The following is a 22,209-nucleotide window of genomic DNA, read 5'->3' on the forward strand; positions in this document are numbered from 1 at the left end:
TCATGTGCCCATATGTTATTCATGAGCCATGCCATGTCATGCAAGTGAAACCCAATATTTTCTAAAACTATCAAATGGCCAGCAACAAGTACAATAATAATTCAGTTAAACTTGTATAAAATAGGTTACAATATAATTGGTAACTACACAATATATAATATATATCATACACATTTAGAATGATCGACTTCTCATTTTGATATTCCCACTGACTGCAATCTCTACTAACTTTGCTAAACCTATCAAATGTTTATACTTTGCATGTAGATAGAGGTATACGCTGCTGCTGCTCCTCTTCTCCTTTATCCTCCTTCATCTCCTCCTCAGCATGAGCACCTGCATCAACGTCACATTCGATTTAGAACGTCATTTCCCAGCACCCCTGTAAATATGCAAATGTTAGAAAGTGTTTCTGACCAATAGGCTTGAGCAGTGTTGCGGAATGCGCCAATCGATTTCCGGTTGGACTGCAGTGCGGGAATTTTTGAGAAGCATCGAGGATATCTTGGAAATAACAACAAAGTCAACGAGGTTTGCGTTAAAGGTTTATGTTATAAACCTGTGAAATCCAATGCCTTTGTTTAGATATATTGATATACCGTGTTTAAGAACACGATTATCATGGAAACGCTGGGTTTTGCGATCTAATCATCAAAAGGCAAGGCTTTTGCTAATGGATTTACGACATTAGCAAAATAGTTAAGCTAACTAGCTATATGTTCTGACAATCTTTCAAACGTATGCACGCTTGTTTACCCGATATTGGCGTTTAAGTTCGCAACATTTTGCTACCAACTAGTAGTTAACGTTAGCTAAATAGGAAAAACCCTCTCGCCCCATTTGGTGAGTGAAACTGGCTAGATTGACAATAATAAGCTACACAACATGACCAAAAGTATATGGACACCTGCTCGTCTAACATCTCATTCCAAAAGCATAGACATGAATATGGAGTTGGAGCCCCTTTGCTGCTATAACAGCCTCCATCCATTCTTCTGGGAAGGTTTTCCACTAGATGTTGGAACATTGCTGCAGGGACTTGCTTCCATTCAGCCACGAGCATTAGTGAGGTCTGGCACTGATGTTGGAAGATTAGGTCTGGCTCGCAGTCGGTGTTCCAATTAATCCCGATGGGGTTGAGGTCATGGCTCTGTGCAGGCCAGTCAAGTTATTCCACACCGATCTCGACAAACCATTTCTGTATGGACCTCGCTTTGTGCATGGGGCATTGTTGCGCTGAAACAGGAAAGGGCCTTCCCAAACTGTTGCACAGAATTGTATAGAATATGTCATTGTATGCTGTAGTGTTAAGATTTCACTTCACTGGAACTAAGGGGCCTCGCCCGAACCATTAATCCTCCACCAAACTTTACAGTTGGGACTATGCATTCAGGAAGGTAGCGTTCTCCTGGCATCTGCCAAACCCAAATGTGTCTGTTGGACTGCCAGATGGTTAAGTGTGTTTCATCACTCCAGAGAAGGCATTCCCTCTGCTCCAGAGTCCAATGGCGGCGAGCTTTACGCCACTCCAGCTGACGCGTGGCATTATGCATGGTGATCTTAGGTTTGTGTCCGGCTGCTGACGTTGCTTCTTGAGGCAGTTTGGAACTCTAGTAAGTTTTGCAACCCAGGACATACAATTTTTACACGCTTCAGCACTCGGCTGTCCCATTCTGTGAAATTTTGTGGCCTTCCATTTCGCAGCTTAGCCATTGTTGCTCCTAGACGTTTCCACTTTACAATGTTGACCAGGGCAGAAATTAGTCAAACTGACTTGTTGGAAATGTGGCATCCTATGACGTTGCCATGTGGAAAGTCACTGAGCTCTTCAGTAAGGCCATTCTACTGCCCATGTATGACTATGGAGATTGCATGGCTGTGTGCTCGATTTTAGACACCAGTCAGCATCGGGTGTGGCTGAAAAAGCAGAGTCTACTATTTTGAAGGGGTGTCCACATACCTTTGTATATATAGTGTATCTTAGCTAGGTAGTTCGATGAGCCAGAAGTAATCGATGTGCTAGCTACCTTATTGGTTACCTTCATTCAGTCGCTTGCCACTCAAGTGAAGTATCATGTGATATGCTGTTTACACATCATATTCAAACCTCACCGAGACATTCAAGAAAACTGCTTTGTTGGTGAAGGTCAAATTAAGGCATTGCTAGCTTTATAACAAGCTATATGTTTTGGGAGGAGCCAGGCTCCCTTACTGGCTGGCAGTGGCAAGATAGTTTTGTTGAAGGAAGCACTGTTACATCTGCTAGATGTATCACTAGATTGCATAGATTCTCTATCCTGTCCCTCCAGATGCCCCCTAAAGCCAAGGCAGCAGGGAAGGGCAGAGGACCAGAAAAGAGAAAGCTTGCTGAGGAGTTCCCCCCTGGAGAAGTACTTACAGATACTGGCAAGAAGTCCTGGAAACTGGGAGCCCCCATTGGACAGGGCGGCTTCGGACTGCTCTATCTGGGTAAGAGAGGCATGGCAACATGGGTTATAAAACACATCTAGGCTAGTTCATTGATTATTGATCGGGGAATTCCTCATCCGCTGACCTCAGAAGATCAGGAATACTACATGTCTTGCATATGTATTTCCAGCCCATTCCCTTTTAAACTCTAGGCTAGTCTGAGGTCTGTTATTGTTTTACAGCCGATGAGAATTCATCTAAAACGGTTGGTGCTGGTGCCCCTTATGTCATCAAAGTGGTAAGACAACTCTGGCTTGGTAATCCAAGCCTTTTTGTATATGATTGCCTGATTGGCCTCAGTTCTATCTCATGCCTGTACACGCAAGACAAAGGAAACATTTAGCATCCTTACTGTATGCCTGTACAGTTGATGACAATATACTCTGACTACCTTGCATGACTCCAGGCTTACCTATGCTGCATGTTCTGTATAGTGTTTCCAGGATGAGTTTAACTTATCTTATGCTCCTGATTTATGTCATAAACTGACACAAATGGGATGAATAAAGCTGTACTGTTTGGTCAACTGTCCTGGTTCTCCCCTTCTTCATCTAGGAGCCCAGTGACAACGGACCACTGTTCTCAGAGCTCAAGTTCTACATGCGAGCTGCCAAGCCGGATCGAAGTATGCATACCACTCCCTCCCTCAAGATTGCACACCCACGCGGTCCCTCAACACTGGAACAAACAACCACGAATAGAGAAATGAACAACTTTCTTAATTAAATAAGTGAAGTAGTAGGGCCATGTAGTGAGGTCTTCACTTTCCAACATGGTGCCTTTGGCTCCTGCGTTCGCCCCAAGGCCACAACTTTGCATTTTATATCATAACAATCCAAATGTCAATCTCCCCTGACAATTAACTGTTATATTACTAAGGAACGAAGGCTCATATTTTATTCATGGAATATGGTGGTGTCTGTTGGTAAATATTTGTCCCAGTAGCAGATTAGCTTGCGACCGCCTCTGGCTCGCCTCCCATGGAATTATCCTTCTCATTACTTTGAGCACCACCAAGTTTTAGGAAGTGTGTTTGGAAGCGTTTGTATGACTGGCTAAGTAGTACTATCTTGATTTGCCTCACTGTTACTTTTCACTTGCAGTCATATAGTTTAACCCTTAACAAGTGACTCTCTTTTAGCATGTTGTAATGTTGTTTTAGCTGAGTATTTTTGCTGTTTTTCATATGTAGTATTTTTTATTATTCTCCATTTTTTTGTTGTATTGTAGTTCAGAGTTGGATGAAGTCTCACAAGACAAAGTATTTGGGAGTGCCAAAGTACTGGGGGTCTGGACTGCATGAGAAAGGAGGGAACAGGTATTGACTAGTGCATTTTTAAAACCTGGTTCTTTCAGTACCTTTGATGGCAGTCTCATTTAAATACCTTTGAACAAGTGTCACACAACATACCGAAACCGTAGTACTTTTTTCGATAGTGTAACATGAAAAACGGTTTGGTACTAGAACTTCTGTTACTTTCGGTTCTTTTGTCAAATGTTTCTCAAGTCATCTACTGATCGAGAGAGGATCAAGTCGATCAACGCAGCCGATGTCCCCCTCATAGCGCTAGGGCTCCGTGCCTGCTCCGCTTACTCATTGCTAGCTCTACCCTGTCCGCAGAATATTGCTGATTTTCAAAGCTGATTGTCACCAAAAACTTTATTTATTCACTTAATCTCCCCAGCCTCACGTCTCTCCCAGTCAAAATCATCTTTGCTTGAGCCTGGAACTGTGTGTGTGAATGCCATCATGGGTCTTAAAGAGACAGCACACACTTTTATAAAAGAAGATATTGAAAATAAGTCCCAAATTGAATGGAAATATTGTTTTTCATCTGTAGGCCCATGAAAAGGGCTTGTAAGTAAGCATTTCACGGTAGGGTTGTATTTGGCGCATGTGACATAACATTTTGATTTGAAATCAGCCAAAACAAGCTCAATAACTCAATGCCTGCACACACTCCTATTTAATATGCATCCACCTGCATTGTGAAAAGGCCTAGGCTACATCTTGATTTACCCTGTTTATCAATAGACTATTATGTTATATACTTTGTTTATTTCTGACCCAATGTCAAATTAGTTGTATAATTGATTCATTAATGCATACATTCAAACATTTTAAATGTAGTGATATTGAACAAAAACGTGTGTAGATCAAGTGCAATTCCCATGACTTTGGCAAATACACTTTCTTGTTTCGCCGTGGTGTCATTTTGGTATCGAGTATCGTGGTAGTATCGAGTATTGTGATAGTAAACCTGGTCTCACAGTCAAAATTCTGGTATCGTGACAACATAGCAATTGTTTACTTTACAGACACCCATAAAGTAATGCATTCATGAATGTCCAACCAACCCACCACTTCTCCATTTGCAAAGAAAGGGACGTTGATTGATTAACATATGCGATTGGGTGCTCCCCAATTGGCACCCTATTGCCTTTATAGTGCACTACTGTTGACCAGGGCCCATAGGGTGCCATATAAGTAGTGCACTATAGGAATTGGGTGCCATTTGGGATGCGCCCTGAATCTGTTTCCCCTCTGGTTCCTCCCTTCCCAGGTACAGGTTCATGGTGATGGACCGGTTTGGGACGGACCTGCAGAAGAAGTTTGAGGAGAGTGGGAGGAGGTTCCCCCGAAAACTGGTCTTGCAGCTCGGACTGAGACTCGTGAGTTTTAGTCATCTTAACTGCCGGTTTTTAGATAATCGAGCCACAGGGGGCGGGGGAGACTAAAACGACAGCTAACTAAAGCATTGATTTATTTCATTCACGCTATTAAAAAAATTATAATAATTATTGGCTGTTTCTCATTTACTGTGTTTTTTAATTCTCGCTCATTTTGTTTGCCTATGCACTACTATCTCAGGAAATAATGTGTTTGCTATTTTTTGTTGACTTCTCTTCTCCGCTCACTTGTGTAGCTTGACATTCTGGAGTACATCCATGAGCATGAGTATGTCCACGCTGACATCAAAGCATCCAACCTCCTCCTCAGCCACAACAACCCCAATCAGGTCAGTGGCTGTCCCACCTGTCTGCTATTCACTCTGCACCTGACTTTGAGCTCATTATTAAGCCAGGGCTTGATGTTAAGTTTTTAGTTCAATCAGGTGTGATAGTACCGCGGGAGTGGATTGAGAAACGCCTACGTAGCGGAGCTTTTAGTCCCGATATGGCTCGCATACTTGGTACACTATATTATCAGGGCTATGTAGCCTAGCTAGCTATGTGCTTTGTGTGTAGTGGATTACGGTTTCAGAGGGAAGGCCTATTTCTCAGTCTGGGTACGATTTCAAATGATTCTCTCTACCTCTTCAAGGGAAGTAATGCCTTTGACCCGATATGTAGCTAAGTTGAAAAAAAAGTGGGATATGTTTATTTATTTGATTATGCTCCTGCCATTGGTTCATTAGATTCAAATAAACAAATGAGAGAGAGAAGAGGGTGATGGGGGGGCGTTCATCATTCCTCTAAACAGGGGAGAGATTAGGTGACTGGTAAGAGATCTTTCAAGCAAACAAGTTGAGGGGCAGGGGCAAATATTTAATTTAGAGATTAATAATGTATCCATGGTGTGTTATTAAAGTGCTATTTTTAAATGACAATTTAGAAAGCAGACCCTTGGGAGTCTTAGTGTTAGCTCTCTCTCTCTCAATCTGCCTACTCTCTCCCTCCCTGCAGTTGTTGGAAACGTTTGTTTGACTTTCTGTACTGTAGCCATGACTAGTATTGTAGGCTTTGTACAGATGTGACGATTCGCCGATGCGCATCGGTCCGTGGAAACCAAACCTATCCAAATGTAGCACGCGTCTGTCCAGAAAACCGCTAGGAATTGCTGCTGTTGCTCATATTGCGTTCTTTCTACCTTCCCCGAAAATGCCGCTCATCTTTTGAGACGACTGATGGGTCCTCTCAGTGTCGAACTGCTTGTAACTATGTCGACTGTCATTGATCTACAAGTCATTTTGCGTACGTGCCAAACATCCCCAGGCAATGTCAGTGACCTTGTAAAACTGCGCACCCTGCCCAGTTTCGTGTGCTTACTAACGCCAGGTTGGAGGCCCGTTCCTGATCTTGCACGTCTGCGCGGCACCTTTAGCGTTCAAGTGCTAAACTGAGTTCCGTGATGTTGGGCTTTTATTAGTCGAGTGACAACCGATGTCATTTGCTAGGTTATTGTTATCTTATGACATCGGTGAACAGTGTGTTTTACCGGAATAAAAGTAAGCTACCGGAGACAACTGTAATCTGGCTATAGCTGCTGAACAGGGTTTACCATAGATTTTTTTTATTTTGATCAGGTTCATTGTCAACAGCAGGGTTGGTAATTTTGCTTTTAACAGTCAATGTGTATGGTGATTTTTAGATGTACAATGAGCTATCATTTTTGCAAAGTGCACTGCATGGCTGAAGCAAGAGGAGAACTTCCAAACTGTCGGTCGAAACCCTTAGATTTTGAGATGGGGGGGGGGTGAAATCCAAAATTGTGCTATATACTTATTGGCTATGTCATAGCTAATTTGTAAACAATAAATATTGATACATTGCTATCTTAAACACTTAATCTGCCAAAATGACAAGTTAATTAGGTGATTTCAGAACCCCCCACACACACACACACACACACACACACACACAATCTTATAGTGGGGTGGTATATGCCAAGTCTCCCTTATGGCTCAGCTCAGGTGACTACGTAGTACATAGACCATACATCACACACACACAGAAGTCAGCTCAAGACAGATCTAGCTCAGAGAGGCCCAGCTCATGAGCTCCATCAGCAGCAGATGTTTAATTTAGAATAGGAAATGAATGTGTTTATGCAACAAATGTTAGTGCATCAAACCAAATTGCATCGATTTGTTCTCTAATCAAACCGAATCGTATGGAATCATTTCAATCTACTGTATAACGCATCGTTCCTGTATCGGAGCCCATGTATCTTTATGCTTATCGAATCTTATTGAAAGGGAAAGATCCTTATTTTATTCTTGTAGTCCAGGTGATTCCCCCCCACCCCCACCCCCACCCCCACACACATGTACAGTTTATTAGTAATATACTAGTTCTAGGCCCATCTCGTGTATATTCCTTAGGTTGGATATGTGTCCGTGTGTGCATGCATGAATTTGTCTGTTTTTGTTTGCAAACCTATAGGTTTATTTAGTAGATTATGGGCTGGCCTATAGGTACTCTCCTGAAGGCATACTGAAGGAGTACAAGGAGGACCCTAAGAGGTGCCACGACGGGACCATCGAGTTCACCAGCATCGACGCACACAAAGGAGTCTGTAAGTACACCTCACCTCGCCTTTAGCCAAGCCAGGGGCACGTTCATTTGGGAGCAAATGTTGGGGTGGGGAAATGGTTTGAAACTGAATTCTTTTAAATTTTATTGTTGATTTAATTGTATCAACACCACCTAGCTACCAGCGGTTAAGGTGTGTATATATAAGGTGTATATATATAACCTGCCGTTCACACCTAGCTACCAGCGACCGGTCGTTTTTGATGGGAGGAGGAAACACAAGGACACACAGACACTTAATGGTTGGCGACTCGAAAGCTTGCGACCTGTGTTGAAAAATCCCCACGTTTATGCCCATTTCTGCCATGCAACCTTGCGACAGCCAATTGGGGTGGGCTGAACTCACAATCACGCTTTGAAATTGGATAACAACAACAACTGCTGTAATGCACACCTACGCGGGCAGATTTCAACAGCTCCATCGCTGATTATGTCGGCAAATGTAAGTCCAGAGTTTCGTGTCTATTGGTCAACTCAACCGTTGTATGTCTCCAGCACCTTGTAGAAGGAGTGATCTGGAGATCCTGGGGTACTGTATGGTCCAGTGGCTCTGTAGTAAATTGCCCTGGGAAGACAAGCTGCAAGACTCCCTCTACGTCAGAGACTCAAAACTACGGTAAGATGTCACACACGTACCTGCATGTGCAAAACACGCACAAGTGCTTGTGCGTACATCCCTCTTAAGGTTTTTTTTCTTCTTTTTTTCTCCCCCTCACAGATGCAGAGATAACATCTCAGACTTCATGTCACAATGTTTCTCCTCACAAGACAAGCCAGGTGAGGTCTTTTCATTCACCTTTTATTTATTTATTTTGGACTCGCCCCCTGGTATCAGTTTCCTTTTTGTGTCGAAGCCCATATTGCTGTGGGGACTTGCCAGTTACGTCGTCATTACTAGCTGAACTGACTGACTCTCTGTGGTCCTTGAGAACACCTGTGTTGGGAGTTCAGCCCTCCACATTACACCCCGTGCCTCTGCTTCATTCACAGCCCCAACCAGCCCTAATTGAACTGAAGCACTTCTTCATCACACACACACACACAGAGGAGAGGAGAGTGGCTGTTCACTCCATAATAATGGGACCTGCCGATTCCCTCATAATGAATGCTAATTCATTAGCACCACCGCTAATTCTCCGACCTCAACAAAACTTTCCACTTTAACTTTGTTGTGAAGCCGTGAACTTACATATGTGGTTGAGTGCATCAGTGTGAAGCATAGGTGAGAGTCAGTATGGGGGACGGCTAGAGTGTTCACTGAGGTTTTCTAGCCATTTGGAGTGAAAACGCTTCAAATATGTTGTAAACATTTTGAGGGTTTGTTAAATATCTATGATTTTATTTTTGAACGATTTGTGGGCCATTCGTATGGTATTGAGGCCTGTAGATTTAATTTGGCTCTACATATCATTCACCTTTAGAATATGGACCAGGGGGCCATAGTCGATAAGACAATTCTATCTTAAGTAGGAGCACGTCCAATGCAGCTGTTTTTATCTCGACATCAAATCATTTTTAGTTAACAATGAAGTACCTTTACTGTGTTTTTTCTTCAATTGTGGTCAAAAATAAACAAAAATAGCTTCTTAGCAAAGAGCAATTTCTCAAGCAAGACTTTTGCTAGGACTGTCTGGGAGTGGGGTGGGGGAAACTGAAAACTAGCTGTTACTGGCAGAGAGGTATGGAACACTCTTTCTCATTGGTCTATTAACTCATTTCTGGTTGATGTCACCTAGGCAGGCCAAAACCCCATCCCACCAAAACAGGCTGAAATTTCAGGCTGTCTTTTCGAACAGCTCTTACACTAAAGGGCATTTTCATAATTTTCACAATATTACAGTATCATTCCGACTTCATAGTGTGGAAATGTTTCGGGTGAAATCATGTTTTTTGACTGCGCTGGGCCTTATAACAAACTTTGACTTGGGGAGTTTAACTGTCCCTTTAATCCTGAAGCCAGGGCCTTGCCTCCCTCCTCCTCTCCGCCTACTGTTGTCGGCCTCCTCTCCTCTGATCCCTATGTGGCAGCGCCCGCTCTGTGCGCTTTGTTGCAGCCGTGTGACAGAAGGAGAGATTTCTCCGCGGGCTGTTGTCTTGTGCGTACAGCAACACGCAACGCATCACAACGGCCCAGAGAGAGAGGTGACTGCAGTGGAGCCATCATGGTTCTGTTGTGTCCGCCATCATCACTAATTCTGTTTGGTGTGACTTATTTTAGCTTTCACCCAGGCGGTAAACAACAGTTTGGGAGCAACGGAGCAGAAGGAAGAGGGGCTGACGCACCGTGCCACTTCCTCTCCTCATCCCTCTATCCTCTCCTCCACTCTCTCTTGACTTAGCCCCAAGGTCAAAGTGCCAGTGATGGCTGTATTAGGAGAGAGGAAAGGAATGCGGGTAAAGGAGGAGTGTAACTGGAAGGAAGTGCGCTAGCTAACACCTTTTTTAAAATTTTTATTCTGTTTTCATTTCATTTCACCTTTATTTAACCAGGTAGGCCAGTTGAGAACACGTTCTCATATACAACTGCGACCTGGCCAAGATAAAGCAAAGCAGTGCGACAAAAACAACAACACAGAGTTATACATGGGATAAACAAATGTGCAGTCAATAACACAATAGCAAAAAAATCTATATAGAGTGTGTGCAAATGGAGTACAGAGGTAAGGCAATAAATAGGCCAATAGTAGCGAAGTAATCACAATTTTAGCAGATTAACACTGGAGTGATAGATGTGCAGATGATGATGTGCAAGTAGAAATACTGATGTGCAAGAAAGTAAATAAAAACAATATGGGGATGAGGTAGGTAGTTGGATGGGCTATTTACAGATGGGCTGTGTACAGCTGCAGCGATTGGTAAGCTGCTCAGATAGCTGATGTTTAAAGTTAGTGAGGGAGATATGTCTCCAACTTCAGCATTTAAAAAAATAATAATTGCAAATCGTCATTGGCAGCAGAGAACTGGAAGGAAAGGCGGCATATTTAGGTGTTGGCTTTGGGGATGACCAGTGAAATATACCTGCTGGGGCGTGTGCTACGGGTGGGTGTTGCTATGGTGACCAGTGAACTGAGATAAGGCGGAGCTTTACTTAGCAAAGACTTATAGATGACCTGGAGCCAGTGGGTTTGGCGACGAATATGTAGCGAGGGCCAGCCGACAAGAGCATACAGGTCGCAGTGGTGGGTAGTATATGGGGCTTTGGTGCCAAAACGGATGGCACTGTGATAGACTGCATCCAGTTTGCTGAGTGGAGTGTTGGAGGCTATTTTGTAAATTACATCGCTGAAGTTGAGGATCGGTAGGACAGTCAGATTTACGAGGGTATGTTTGGCAGCGTGAGTGAAGGTGGCTTTGTTGCGCAATAGGAAGCAAATTCTAGATTTCATTTTGGATTGGAGATGCTTAATGTGAGTCTGGAAGGAGAGTTTACAGTCTAGCCAGGCACTTAGGTATTTGTAGTTGTCCACACATTCTAACCGTCCAGAGTAGTGATGCTTGGCGGATGCGAGCCGCGATCGGTTGAAGAGCATGCATTTAGTTTTACTAGCATTTAAGAGCAGTTGGATGCCACGGAAGGAGTGTTGTTTGGCATTGAAGCTCGTTTGGAGGTTTGTTAACAGTGTCCAAAGAAGGGCCAGATGTATACAGGATGGTGTCGTCTGCGTAGAGGTGGATCAACACCTAGATAACAAGCGTTCAGAGCATCAGTTTTTCAGTTTATCGTCAGTTGTGAATCGTTGATTTGACTTAGTTTGTCTGTTTTTGGTTCAATATGGTACATTGTTTCTTCTCTGTGTTGGATGACTATTTTTATCACAAGGTTGTTGGAGCAGCTTGGGAATCAGGTAGAAATTCATTGCCTCGTACTATTTTCTACTGTGTGCTTCATTGAACAGTAGAAATGAAACCACTGCAGCTAGCTACCTTTAATTGTGGATAGGACTCACTTAAAATGTGTTCTTAAATCTGTGTGACCCTTTCAGTAGAGATTACCATAAATGGAACATCTAAATCAACTTTCTTTTTCTTTTTTTGTATACTGGAGATGGTGCTGCTTTGGACAGCATCCCTTGAGGAAGGAAGCAGCTGAAACACCGGGGCTTAACTATTGTGTTAAGCTGTTATTAATATCAAACTTGTATTTTCATGGTGTGCACAATGTCTCTAATGTTATGATCTTCAGTCATTCTTTTTGGGGTAAGCAGCGCAGCTCATATACAACTTTATCTTCAATCTTTGCTTCGTGCGGGGACTCCTGACCTAAAACGTAAGGCTCAAATCTAAACCCCCCCCCCCCCCCCCCCCCCATATCTATTGTTTCCTCTCCTTTTTAGACGAACTTCAGAAGTTTATGGAGGAGGTGAAGACTCTAAGCTACACAGACAAGCCGGCCTATCAGAAGCTCCGGTCCATTCTGGAGGCGGGGCTTAAGTCGATCGGCGCCAAAGATGACGACAAGCTGGAGTTCTCATCGGTCAACGGAGTCGGGCCATTGTCCTCTGTCGAGGTCGGTCCACAAAGAGCCCAACACAGAAAGACGTGTTGCTGTGCGGTCATGGTAGCCTCAGCGTTTAAAACCTGGCACGCTCCAGACCATTTTGAAGCCCGGCCTTTCAAACGGAGCCCATTTCAACCACCCCTAATGTGTTTACCTGTTAAAAGCCATTTGAAATGTAAAAATGCCTGAGCACGATCCCAGACTAATTGTGCACGTTAGTGTGAATGGCTGCCAAGTGCATTGATTTTCAAATCCAATTAAGGTGTGATGCTTTTAACAGATGTACCTTGACCGCTGCTTATTGGTGTTTTTACACCCAAACCACACACACACAGTCTTCATTTTGCTGTTCAAAGCCATTTCTACATTACTCTGGCTTCCACACTGGGATTCCTCCAACCAGCCTTTTTCCATTTCTCTCCTCCCCGCTCTCTCGATTCTCACAATTCCTTCCCTTTCCTGCCCTCCCTTCTCCATCTTACCTATCTCCCTCCTCCTCCTCCTCTCCCCTTCTCTTCATTATCTTCCCCTCTTCCTTCCTCTCTACCTCCCTCCCTCCTCCCTCCATCCCTCTTATCCGACAGGTCTGAGTACCTGTGTTTATCCCTCGCTAATGTATCACAAATTTGCTGACACGGTAACCTTGGAGTCGGCGCGGCCCCGCAATCAGCGCACCGCTCTCACGGCAGAGGGAGGGATCTCCTCCCTCTTCCCCTCTTCCTCCCCCCTCCTCGCACTACCCACAATGCCGTTTGCATATGGAAGGTGCCACCGGGGAGCTGGCCCATGCCAGTTGAGGGTTACCTGCCCACTGCCGTTATTGTATGTAATTATCCAGCCAATCTGTTCAGCTCAGCAGGGTCTGCTGGTAATCATGAGGTAGCAATTGGCAAAATGGAAGTCAGCAGAGAGGAGAGAGGGAAGAGAAGAGGGGTAGGGGGGTGGGTGAGTGATAGTTCAAGTCCGAGAGAGGGGCGAGCGTTCATTATACAGTCTGAGAGATGGAGGAAAGGTGAAAAGGAGGGGGGAAGGAAGGAGAGATGGAGGATTTGATTGCTGTCGTTAAGTGCATCTTTCTCGTCGCCTCCTTCTCGGCTGGTATGATTTCATGGACAAAGTTATTATCTCGTTTTAGTCTTTAATCTGTATAAGGGGGAAAAAATTAAGTCATAGTTTATGAAAGTGGTACCAAAGGGATCACCTCACTAAGTACGGATACAGCTCTGCTTTGTCAGTTACTAAACCATCAAATCTCAACTTTGACCCCAAAGAAAGTTCCAGATGCCTTAAATGATAACCCGGGAAACAGAATTAGCGCTGACCATTGTTGTTATTTAGATCGTCATGGAACCATAATTTAATTTGTACTTTGAATGGATTATTCCCGTAGAAGGTTTTCTTACTCTGCGAGATGGCAGTGATAATTGCATTTGCTCAGATGTCACACAAGGCTCTGGGCAGATGTAAACGTTCGGTCGTCGTGTACCCAAGCAGAGTTTCTCATTTCATGTTTGATTTCGGCCTTCTCCAAGGATTCTGCAAGCGGACCGGGAGACTTGACCACTGCGCTCGCTCTCTCTCACTGTTTCTCTTGCTGTTGCTCTCTCTCTCTGCACTTGTTCTCATCTCTCTTTTCTTTCCCTCTCCTCACAGAAGACTCCCAAAAGAAAGAGAGCGGTAGATTATAAAGGGGAGGCTAATGACGAGACCGACGGCACTCCCGCCAAGAAAAGAAAAGCTGAAAAGAAAGGTAAGAATCTCCTTTTTTCCTTCTCCTCTCCCCTCCCCTCTCTTCAGGTTAAATCTCACTGTTTTGAAATTGTAATCTTCTCCCTACAGAGGTGAATGGAGTGAAAAGGGTAGTCATCCCCAAGAAGAAAGCGACCCTTAAAAAGACTGCTGCTAGCCCGAAGAAGAAGCCTGCTAGCCCCAAGAAGATACTGGTGGAGATGGCTACTCAGACCACTCCTGGCCTGAAGAGAGGCAGAGGTAGACCCAAGAAAAAGGCAGACCCATTAGAATCAGAATGAGTTGTACTTATCATTCTGTGTTCCAGCCACCCTTTAATTTGAACTACTTTGCAGATATGAAACAAACAATCATAATATCAGTCCAAAAGAAAATGTCAAATTCCCAGTTTACGCTACAAAATCAACTTTGTAACGGTTTTAAATATAGCTTCTATTTGACTAAACAGTCCATGATGTAGACTAAGGCATTGTTGGCAGAATAGATGGATGCAGTTCAATGCATGATTCATTTAATTCACCAATACATTTCTTGGTAGTCCCAAAAATATTGCTATCAGGTTGTAAATCACAGCTGGCCTGGTACATTGTTTGCTGCCTCCATTCAGGATGCACCGTTTTAGTTTCAATGACTCAATATTTTGGACCAAAACGGATGAAATGTAACTAAGGATAGGACTATCAATACAATCGAACTAGCAAGAGCAATGATCACAAGTCAGTCATAACGTGGCTAATAGGCTAGCGTATCTACTCATGTGTCAAGCTAAAAACGCGGAGCCTAACGCTAGGAGGATGTCATGCCCTTGGAGGAGTGGTTGAGTGACTGACTTATTCCCCTCATATTGTTTTTCGGTGGCTATACACATCTAGAGATGCAAGTGTCATTTGGTTAGCTAGCAAGAACTTGAACGACTGTTATTCAGTTAGCATATCTCTTGCGTTTGCAAATTCACTCTGGCTATCTACTCCAATTTCAGTGCACTCTTGTCTGAGTGTGCCAGAGCCCAGAATAACGGATGAATTTACACTTGCGGAATATGACCAGTGTCAGTAAACATATGCAAAGAAGGTAATAGTTAATCACAAACACTTTAGTTAACATGTGAACAGCCTAACCAGCTCTGCTACGCTGAGTGAAATGGTCAGTGAGGTGTTCTCTCATTTGTGTCTGGAAGTAGCTAGCTAGCAAGCTAGCCAACTTCAGCCAGTTAGTTTGGGTGCTTTGTTGGGACAAGCATGTATTGGCAGGCAAGCTGTAGAATGACAAGTAGGCTACAATTCCCCATTTGTTTATCAGTGCAATTTTGACAGCCAACTAGCTGAACAAGTTTGAGAGGGTTTACAGTTGTCCGAAGTTTACATACACCTTAGCCAAATGCATTTAAACTCAGTTTTTCACAATTCCTGACATATAATCCTAGTAAAAATTCCCTGTCTTTGGTCAGTTAGGATCACCACTTTATTTTAAGAATGTGAAATGTCAGAATAATAGCAGAGTATTTCTAGGACATTTCTCTAAAAAGTACGATCTTTGTCCCCATGTGCAGTTGCAAATCGTAGTCTGGCATTTTTATGGCGGTTTTGGAGCAGTGGCTTCTTCCTTGCTGAGCGGCCTTTCAGGTTATGTCGATATAGGAGTTGTTTTTCTGTGAATATAGATACTTTTGTACCTGTTTCCTCCAGCATCTTCACAAGGTCCTTTGTTGTTCTGGGATTGATTTGCACTTTCCGCACCAAAGTACGTTCATCTCTAGGAGACGGAACACGTCTCCTTCCTGAGCGGTATGATGCCTGCATGGTCCCATGGTGTTTATACTTGGGTACTATTGTTTGTACAGATGAACATGGTACCTTCAGGCGTTTGGAACTTGCTCCCAAGGATGAACCAGACTTGTGGAGGTTTTACACATTTTTTTCTGAGGTCTTGTCTGATTTCTTTTGATTTTCCCATGATGTCAAGCAAAGAGTTTGAAAGTAGGCCTTGAAATACATCCACAGGTACACCCCCAATTGACTCAAATGATGTCAATTAGCCTATCAGAAGCTTCTAAAGCCATGACATCATTTTCTGGAATTTTCCAAGCTGTTTAAAGGCACAGTCAACTTAGTATATGTAAACTTCTGACCACCTGGAATTGTGATACAGTGAATTATAAGTGAAATAATCTGTCTGTAAACAATTGTTGGAAAAATGACTTGTCATGCACAAAGTAGATGTCCTAACTGACTTGCCAAAACTATAGTTTGTTAACAAGAAATTTGTGGAGTGGTTGAAAAACTAGTGTTAATGATTCCAACCTAAGTGTATGTAAACTTCTGACTTCCAACTGTATCTATTGTCCCTTTTGTTAGATTTTAGCTCATCTTGCTCAGCCTAGCATTAGTTGTTCTTGTTGATTTGCATGACTGAGGGAGAGAGGGCCCACCTCTCAATGGTTGTAAAGTTCCCAAATGTAAGAGGACTCTGTGGTGTTTACGTATTTGCAGAAATCCATTCAGGTATATTTTTGTTGCTTTTATCAAATGTGCTCAAATGATCTAAAGTTGCGCTGTTGTAGCTGCCTGGAAACACACAGTCCAGTTCAAAGTGAATGCTGGCACGCCTGTCTGGCAAATGGCTTGTTTGTATAAAGCCCTTACTGTAGCTCTGATTGCCTACAGCACACCAGTCTGTGTAGACTCCGGTCTTGGACAAGACAGATGTTTTTATTAGTTTTTTTTACTGCGGTGTCTATTACTTGTCCAAACTCACTGCCAATTTCCCACTCTATATTGCTGTAGAAATTTCACAACCACCTTAGTATATGTAAATCCCAAACATTCTAAGAATTTATGAAAAAAATGTGAAAATGACATTATCTAAGTGCTTGTCAGAATGTTTCTAAGTGTCATTCTTCCTGGGGGTGTATATGAACACATTTTAATACGATTTCATATTTCTAAAATGCTGTCAGTTCCACTTTAAGAGAGACTCCTTTTTTTAAAGTTTGTACAGTATCGTTTGTCTCTTCTGCACTGCATATTTTTTTTTAAATATTTCATTTTGTTAACACGCATGGCCTTCTGTAAGTTGGATAATAAAATAATAATGATGTGAGTTTCTGTGGTATGCTTTCTGTACACCAAAACGTGTGTCATGTAGAATGTCCACCCACTCTTTGGTGATGAAATTCCACATCCTTATATGTTTATAAGATAACATTTTACCCAAGACAAATATGATTATTCATGTTCTGAAATGTTAAGTGGGGTTGTTTTATCTAGCATGTTTTTAACATTTATTGAATATCCCCAAAAAGTTGGGACTTCCTAACCGAGTACATCCGATTAATAAGAACAGAGATGTGGTGCAGGTTTCTCGTAACAACTGTGGAGGATTTTACATTTTGGGGTTGTCGTCAAAGTTGTTAGCATGACAATCTGAATGAAATGTAAAAATGTGTTTTTCATCGGGCACCCTATATCATGTTTATGTGTGTCATGTATATTTTGAATCCAATAGGTGAACAATATATGGGAAAGCTAAAATGCCTCCATGCTACTCAGTCATCCCACACATACAATACACTTGGTTTCCTTACCTGTTTGTCCTGCATAGAGTCCATTTACAACATAGATGACCAGTTTCTACTTAACATTATCTTCTTCTCGTGACCCCCTAATAGATAAGCATCTCCCTCTATATTGTGAACTGCTGATGGGAATGTGAAGCGCCAGTCTGGTGCTCTAGTGTGTCTGACATGATTGGGTACCAGGGCTGAGGGCTCATATCCTTTCCCTCTCTTCTCCCCCTTCCATCTCCTCACTCCTCTCCGCTTCTAGCTTCTCCCATGGCCTGTCCTCCACCGGTGGGTTGGCTTCAGTGCAGTAATTAGGCCTGATGTGCAGGACTTCAACTTAAGTGACAGGATTTACTAAAACTGTCGCAAATTAGACCGATTGTGTCTAACTTCTGGAACTGAAAACGCCTGACTGGGGCCGAGCGTAGTATTTAGGGTCAAGGGACTAATGTGAGGAGATTAGAGATGATTTAACGGTCATTCGGTTCACATTTGGCGAAAAGAGATGGTCAGACATAGATTAGTGTCTCTGTAGCCCATATTACTGATAAAGTTCACTATTTTACCATCGTCTGTGGGCAGAGAAGTGGTTCTTTTGAACATCAATTTATTTGAAAGACAAGTCAATGTGGAATAGTGCCTCTATTCCTGATTAAAATAATAACCCTGTTCATTTTGTTTTCTATAGTCACATTGTTATGTTGCATATTGATTTAAGCTTTCAAAAGACTTCCACCTTTTCCTCGCCTGATAGTTGGTGATAGTTAAGTATATTACAAGATATATAAAAAGAAACCTCTGCTTGTTTCCAAAAAATAAATCCTTTTGTCACCTGAGCTGCATTTTGTCATACACGCTGTCCACCTTACCACCACTGTCTCCATTATGCACTTCAGCCCATACAGACCTCTCAGCACCAGGTGTTTCTGTTGAAGGCAAACTACAGACCACCTATCTATCCCCCATTTAACTCTGGTTAGATCCCTGCCTTTCTCCCTCTGTCCCTCACACTCTGTAAGGCACACGCTGCCCTGGCTATAAGTGACACACCACACACAGAGGAAGATGTCTTTGTAAATGTTTGTGTTTTGTGAGCCTGCAGGGTCTCATGGCTGCATGGTGGTGGCATCGATCCCCTCAGCCCAGCCCGGACGCATGGAGGGAGGTAGTAAGTGCACCCCTGCCTGCCTGTTCCCTTCTCTTTCCCTTCCCAGAACCTGGGTTGCGCCCCAATAATCTCTCCTTCCTCCTGAAGAGTGCACTCGTTCACTACTCCCCACAAATGTGAAAGCATTGTATTGGTGTAGGCTAGAGGGAGTTTTCATACACCAGTCATTTCCTTTCAAATCCATGGAGGGAAGTGAACAAATGCACACTTTGGGAGAAAGGAAGGCTAGATGATTGGGACACAGCCGTGACCTTGGGGGCGCACAGCCATCGCTCCTCAGTAGGGGGCAGTAGCACATAATGATGGCACAGAGAGGGGGGCTGGAGAACAAGGGGAGGGGTGAAGGAGATGACACTTAAACATAACAATACCACCTGTTCCCTCACTAACGCTCACGGCCAGGCACAGTCACAGACTATGTCCCAAATGGCACATAATGGTAGCACTATGAGCCCTGGTCAAAGGTAGTGGACTATGTAGGGAATAGGATGCAATTTGTAACAGTTACACTAGTGGTAGGTGGTGACAGTGTTTTGCGGTGCCCGACTGCGGACATTGATTGACCTGTGTTTTTATCCAGTGCCTGACTGCAGGTGGGTGTCTACATGCTCCCCGGGGCCGGGATGTGGCTGAGGGACACACACCCACTGTCCGAAACACATACACCATCCGTAGCACACACACTGGATGGACACATGCTGAATCGTGACAACCTTCCCAGCAGTAGTATAACCACCTCTTGTCCCTCCTGAAGCACCAGGCCATGATATGGATCTCAGACCGATATGGACAGACCCAGCCTCATAATACTCAATAACATTTTAACTCACTAGTGTCACTATTTTAAGTGTTGTAACTTTTGAGGCAATGTCAGGTCGCATTTATTGAGGCGCACTCAAGAGTTCAAAGTTAAGAAAATAAAAACTCTGAAGAGGAGAAGACGAGGGAGAGTTCGTGTTTTGAGTATTTCTGTTTGTGTTAACCATTGACTGTACTGTATAGATGTTCGCTGACAGCAAATGACATCTACCAGATGAAATGAAACACAGGACATTCCTGCAGTCAACATGCAAATTGCATGCTCCCTCAGAACTTGAGACATCTCTGGCATTGGGTTGTGTGACAACTAGACATTCTTAGTGGCCTTTTATTGTCCCCAGCACAAGGTGCACCTGTGTAATGATCATGCTGTTCAATAAGCTTCTTGATATGCCACATCTGTCAGGTGGATGAATCATCTTGGCAAAGGAAAAATGCAAACTAACAGGAATGTAAACAAGAGAGAAATGCACTTTTTGTGCATATGGAAAATGTCTGGGATCTTTTATTTTAGCTCATGAAACATGGAACAAACACTTTACATGTTGCGTTTATATATGTGTTCACTGTACATTGATTGATTGATCTTATGCTGCTCAAATATAAATTACAAACATTTTGTAAATTCATCCAGTATGTTAAACTCTTCAGGAACTATTTTGTTTTGTTCCTGAAGGGGTACAAACACTTGGCACTAGTGGTACCCTGTCAGGTCATCCTTCGTACTTCTGGTTAGAAGTGCATGCCTGTCCCCCAGTTTGGAACACAGGCCACATCAGAGCTGCAAAATTCCAGTGACTGTCCAAAAAGCACAGATTTTCTATCTGCAAATCACATTATGCTATCTGGCAAGATCACGTGTAATTCCTATTGGACTCCAACCAGAATTAGGATATCCCAACAGTTAGAATGTTTATTCACCTACATTCAACATTCAGAATGCATGCCAGGGTTTGTCATATAGTGAGGAGACTACCTAAAGGATTTAAACTGGAACGCACATTTCAGTAACGGGTGCAAAATATCGAACTAACAATCAGGATTAGTTTAGAAATATGAAGGCTATTCATCTTTGTGTAGCATAAAATTGATGAATAAATCAATGAACATGCACAAACATTGATTTTTAAACTTCTAAAAATCAACCTGCAATAGAGCATGCTGGGAAATATGATAATGTTTGTCTTGGTTTTGGTTCAAAGTGATGTGCATGAGTTTCATGCCCCTTTATTATCATAAAACTAGGCTCTCAAAAATACTTTAAATACTTACAAAACAAATTCTGAGTGTTTTAAATCAACGTTCAGTGTTTGTTCAGTGTTGATTTAACACGGCCGGTGTTGATTTGTTTTGTTTTTTTTACACTGGAGAATTTGCTGTGTGCGTTTGGGTAAAAGTTATGTGAATGTATGTTGTGTGTATATATAACAACTTATATGATTCTGCGTTTTGTGTGTGTCTGTCCAGAGCTCTGGCTTCTACCACCTGTTCATGCAGTAGCTCAAACAGCCGAGGCCCTACAGTCACTTTCTGCATTTCTCTCTCAAAAGAAATACCTAGATAAAAGCTTCACTGCCACAATTGTCCACACCTATCTATCTCCACCAGCATTTCTGATGAAAAGAAACCACAGAAATTTCACTCTTATTGTGTGCTGATTTACCTTCCTCTGTCCCACTCCCCCTCTCTGCCCACCCCTCCCTCCCACTCTTCCCTCCCTCCTGCAAAAACAACCCGTCTCCCAAAAGACAAAAACACCCTAAACTCTATACCCTGATTTCAGGTGGGTGGGGTGGGGTGAAAATAAGCTCTTTCAATGCAGTTATGGTACATTTGTGACTGTAGTTGTGCGTAAAATATTAGAAACAGCGGGTTCTCAGTACATTGGGAGAATCCAGGCTTGGCAGTGGGGGCTAAGACATGCGTCCTTATCGGTATTGTATTCACACTACACCGTCCTCCTGCTGTTTCTAATCTGCTGCTGCCGCTGTGAGCAAAACTGGACAGGCATTTATTGTCTCAGCGGGGGCATGCTTGACAAGAGAATGTTAAACACTCCACTACCTGCAATTTTCAAAGGCGATACCAGACATGATAAAATGTAGATACACGTTTCATTTCTGTTTTGGGTGAAACAGCAGCAGAGAGAAAGAAACTGCAACCAGAAAATTACGTTTTTTTCTCTTTATACTTTTCTAATTCTTTATTTTGTTTTGTCCTTTAGAGCTGTGAGTGTGTTGTTTGTTGTGTATGTGCGTGTGTCTGTGTGTGTGTGTTTTTATGTCTTTACGTGATGTGTGTGTGCTTGGGATTTCGGCAGGGCTGTAGAAGTTCAAGTTCAGCATAAGGGAAAGTGTTGTCTTCTCTCTGCAGCCCGTAATCCCCCAGGCAGAGGAAAGGAGGACTCTTCCACGCAGAAAGTGCCAAAGCGGAGTACTCCGTCAGCGGGCCAAACTGAAGGGCTTTAATTTGATTTAGCCCTGGCAGCGATGTTGAGTGTGCTTAGTGGTCATCAAAAAGACATGTTCATCAGCGTGCGGCAGGCTGCCTGACTCTGGAACTGTCCATGCTTAACGTCCCCCCCCCTCCCTCCCTCTTTCTCTCATCCCCTCCCTCCCTCCACACTCA

The 22,209-nt window shown here is 43.1% G+C and overlaps 1 protein-coding gene across 1 annotated transcript; it reads left to right on the forward strand.

Moving 5' to 3' along the window:
• The first annotated feature begins 430 nt into the window (after positions 1-430).
• Positions 431-16,973, forward strand: vrk1 (VRK serine/threonine kinase 1). Its single transcript, XM_020487705.2, has 13 exons — positions 431-531; positions 2,310-2,469; positions 2,652-2,707; positions 3,025-3,094; positions 3,700-3,787; positions 5,034-5,142; positions 5,397-5,489; positions 7,636-7,768; positions 8,281-8,401; positions 8,504-8,562; positions 12,120-12,292; positions 13,937-14,033; positions 14,123-16,973. The coding sequence occupies exons 2-13, from the start codon at positions 2,310-2,312 to the stop codon at positions 14,311-14,313; spliced, it is 1,350 nt and encodes a 449-aa protein (XP_020343294.1). The 5' UTR covers positions 431-531; the 3' UTR covers positions 14,314-16,973.
• The last annotated feature ends 5,236 nt before the right edge of the window (positions 16,974-22,209 follow it).

Source organism: Oncorhynchus kisutch, linkage group LG7 (genome assembly GCF_002021735.2).
Source record: "Oncorhynchus kisutch isolate 150728-3 linkage group LG7, Okis_V2, whole genome shotgun sequence".
Taxonomy (NCBI): domain Eukaryota; kingdom Metazoa; phylum Chordata; class Actinopteri; order Salmoniformes; family Salmonidae; genus Oncorhynchus; species Oncorhynchus kisutch.

Coding starts and splice junctions, on each gene's coding strand:
- vrk1 (XM_020487705.2), top strand. CDS start 2,310: ATGCCCCCTAAAGCCAAGGCAGCAGGGAAGGGCAGAGGACCAGAAAAG. Junction 3,095..3,699: donor AGCTGCCAAGCCGGATCGAA/GTATGCATACCA, acceptor GTTGTATTGTAG/TTCAGAGTTGGATGAAGTCT. Junction 5,490..7,635: donor GCCACAACAACCCCAATCAG/GTCAGTGGCTGT, acceptor GCAAACCTATAG/GTTTATTTAGTAGATTATGG.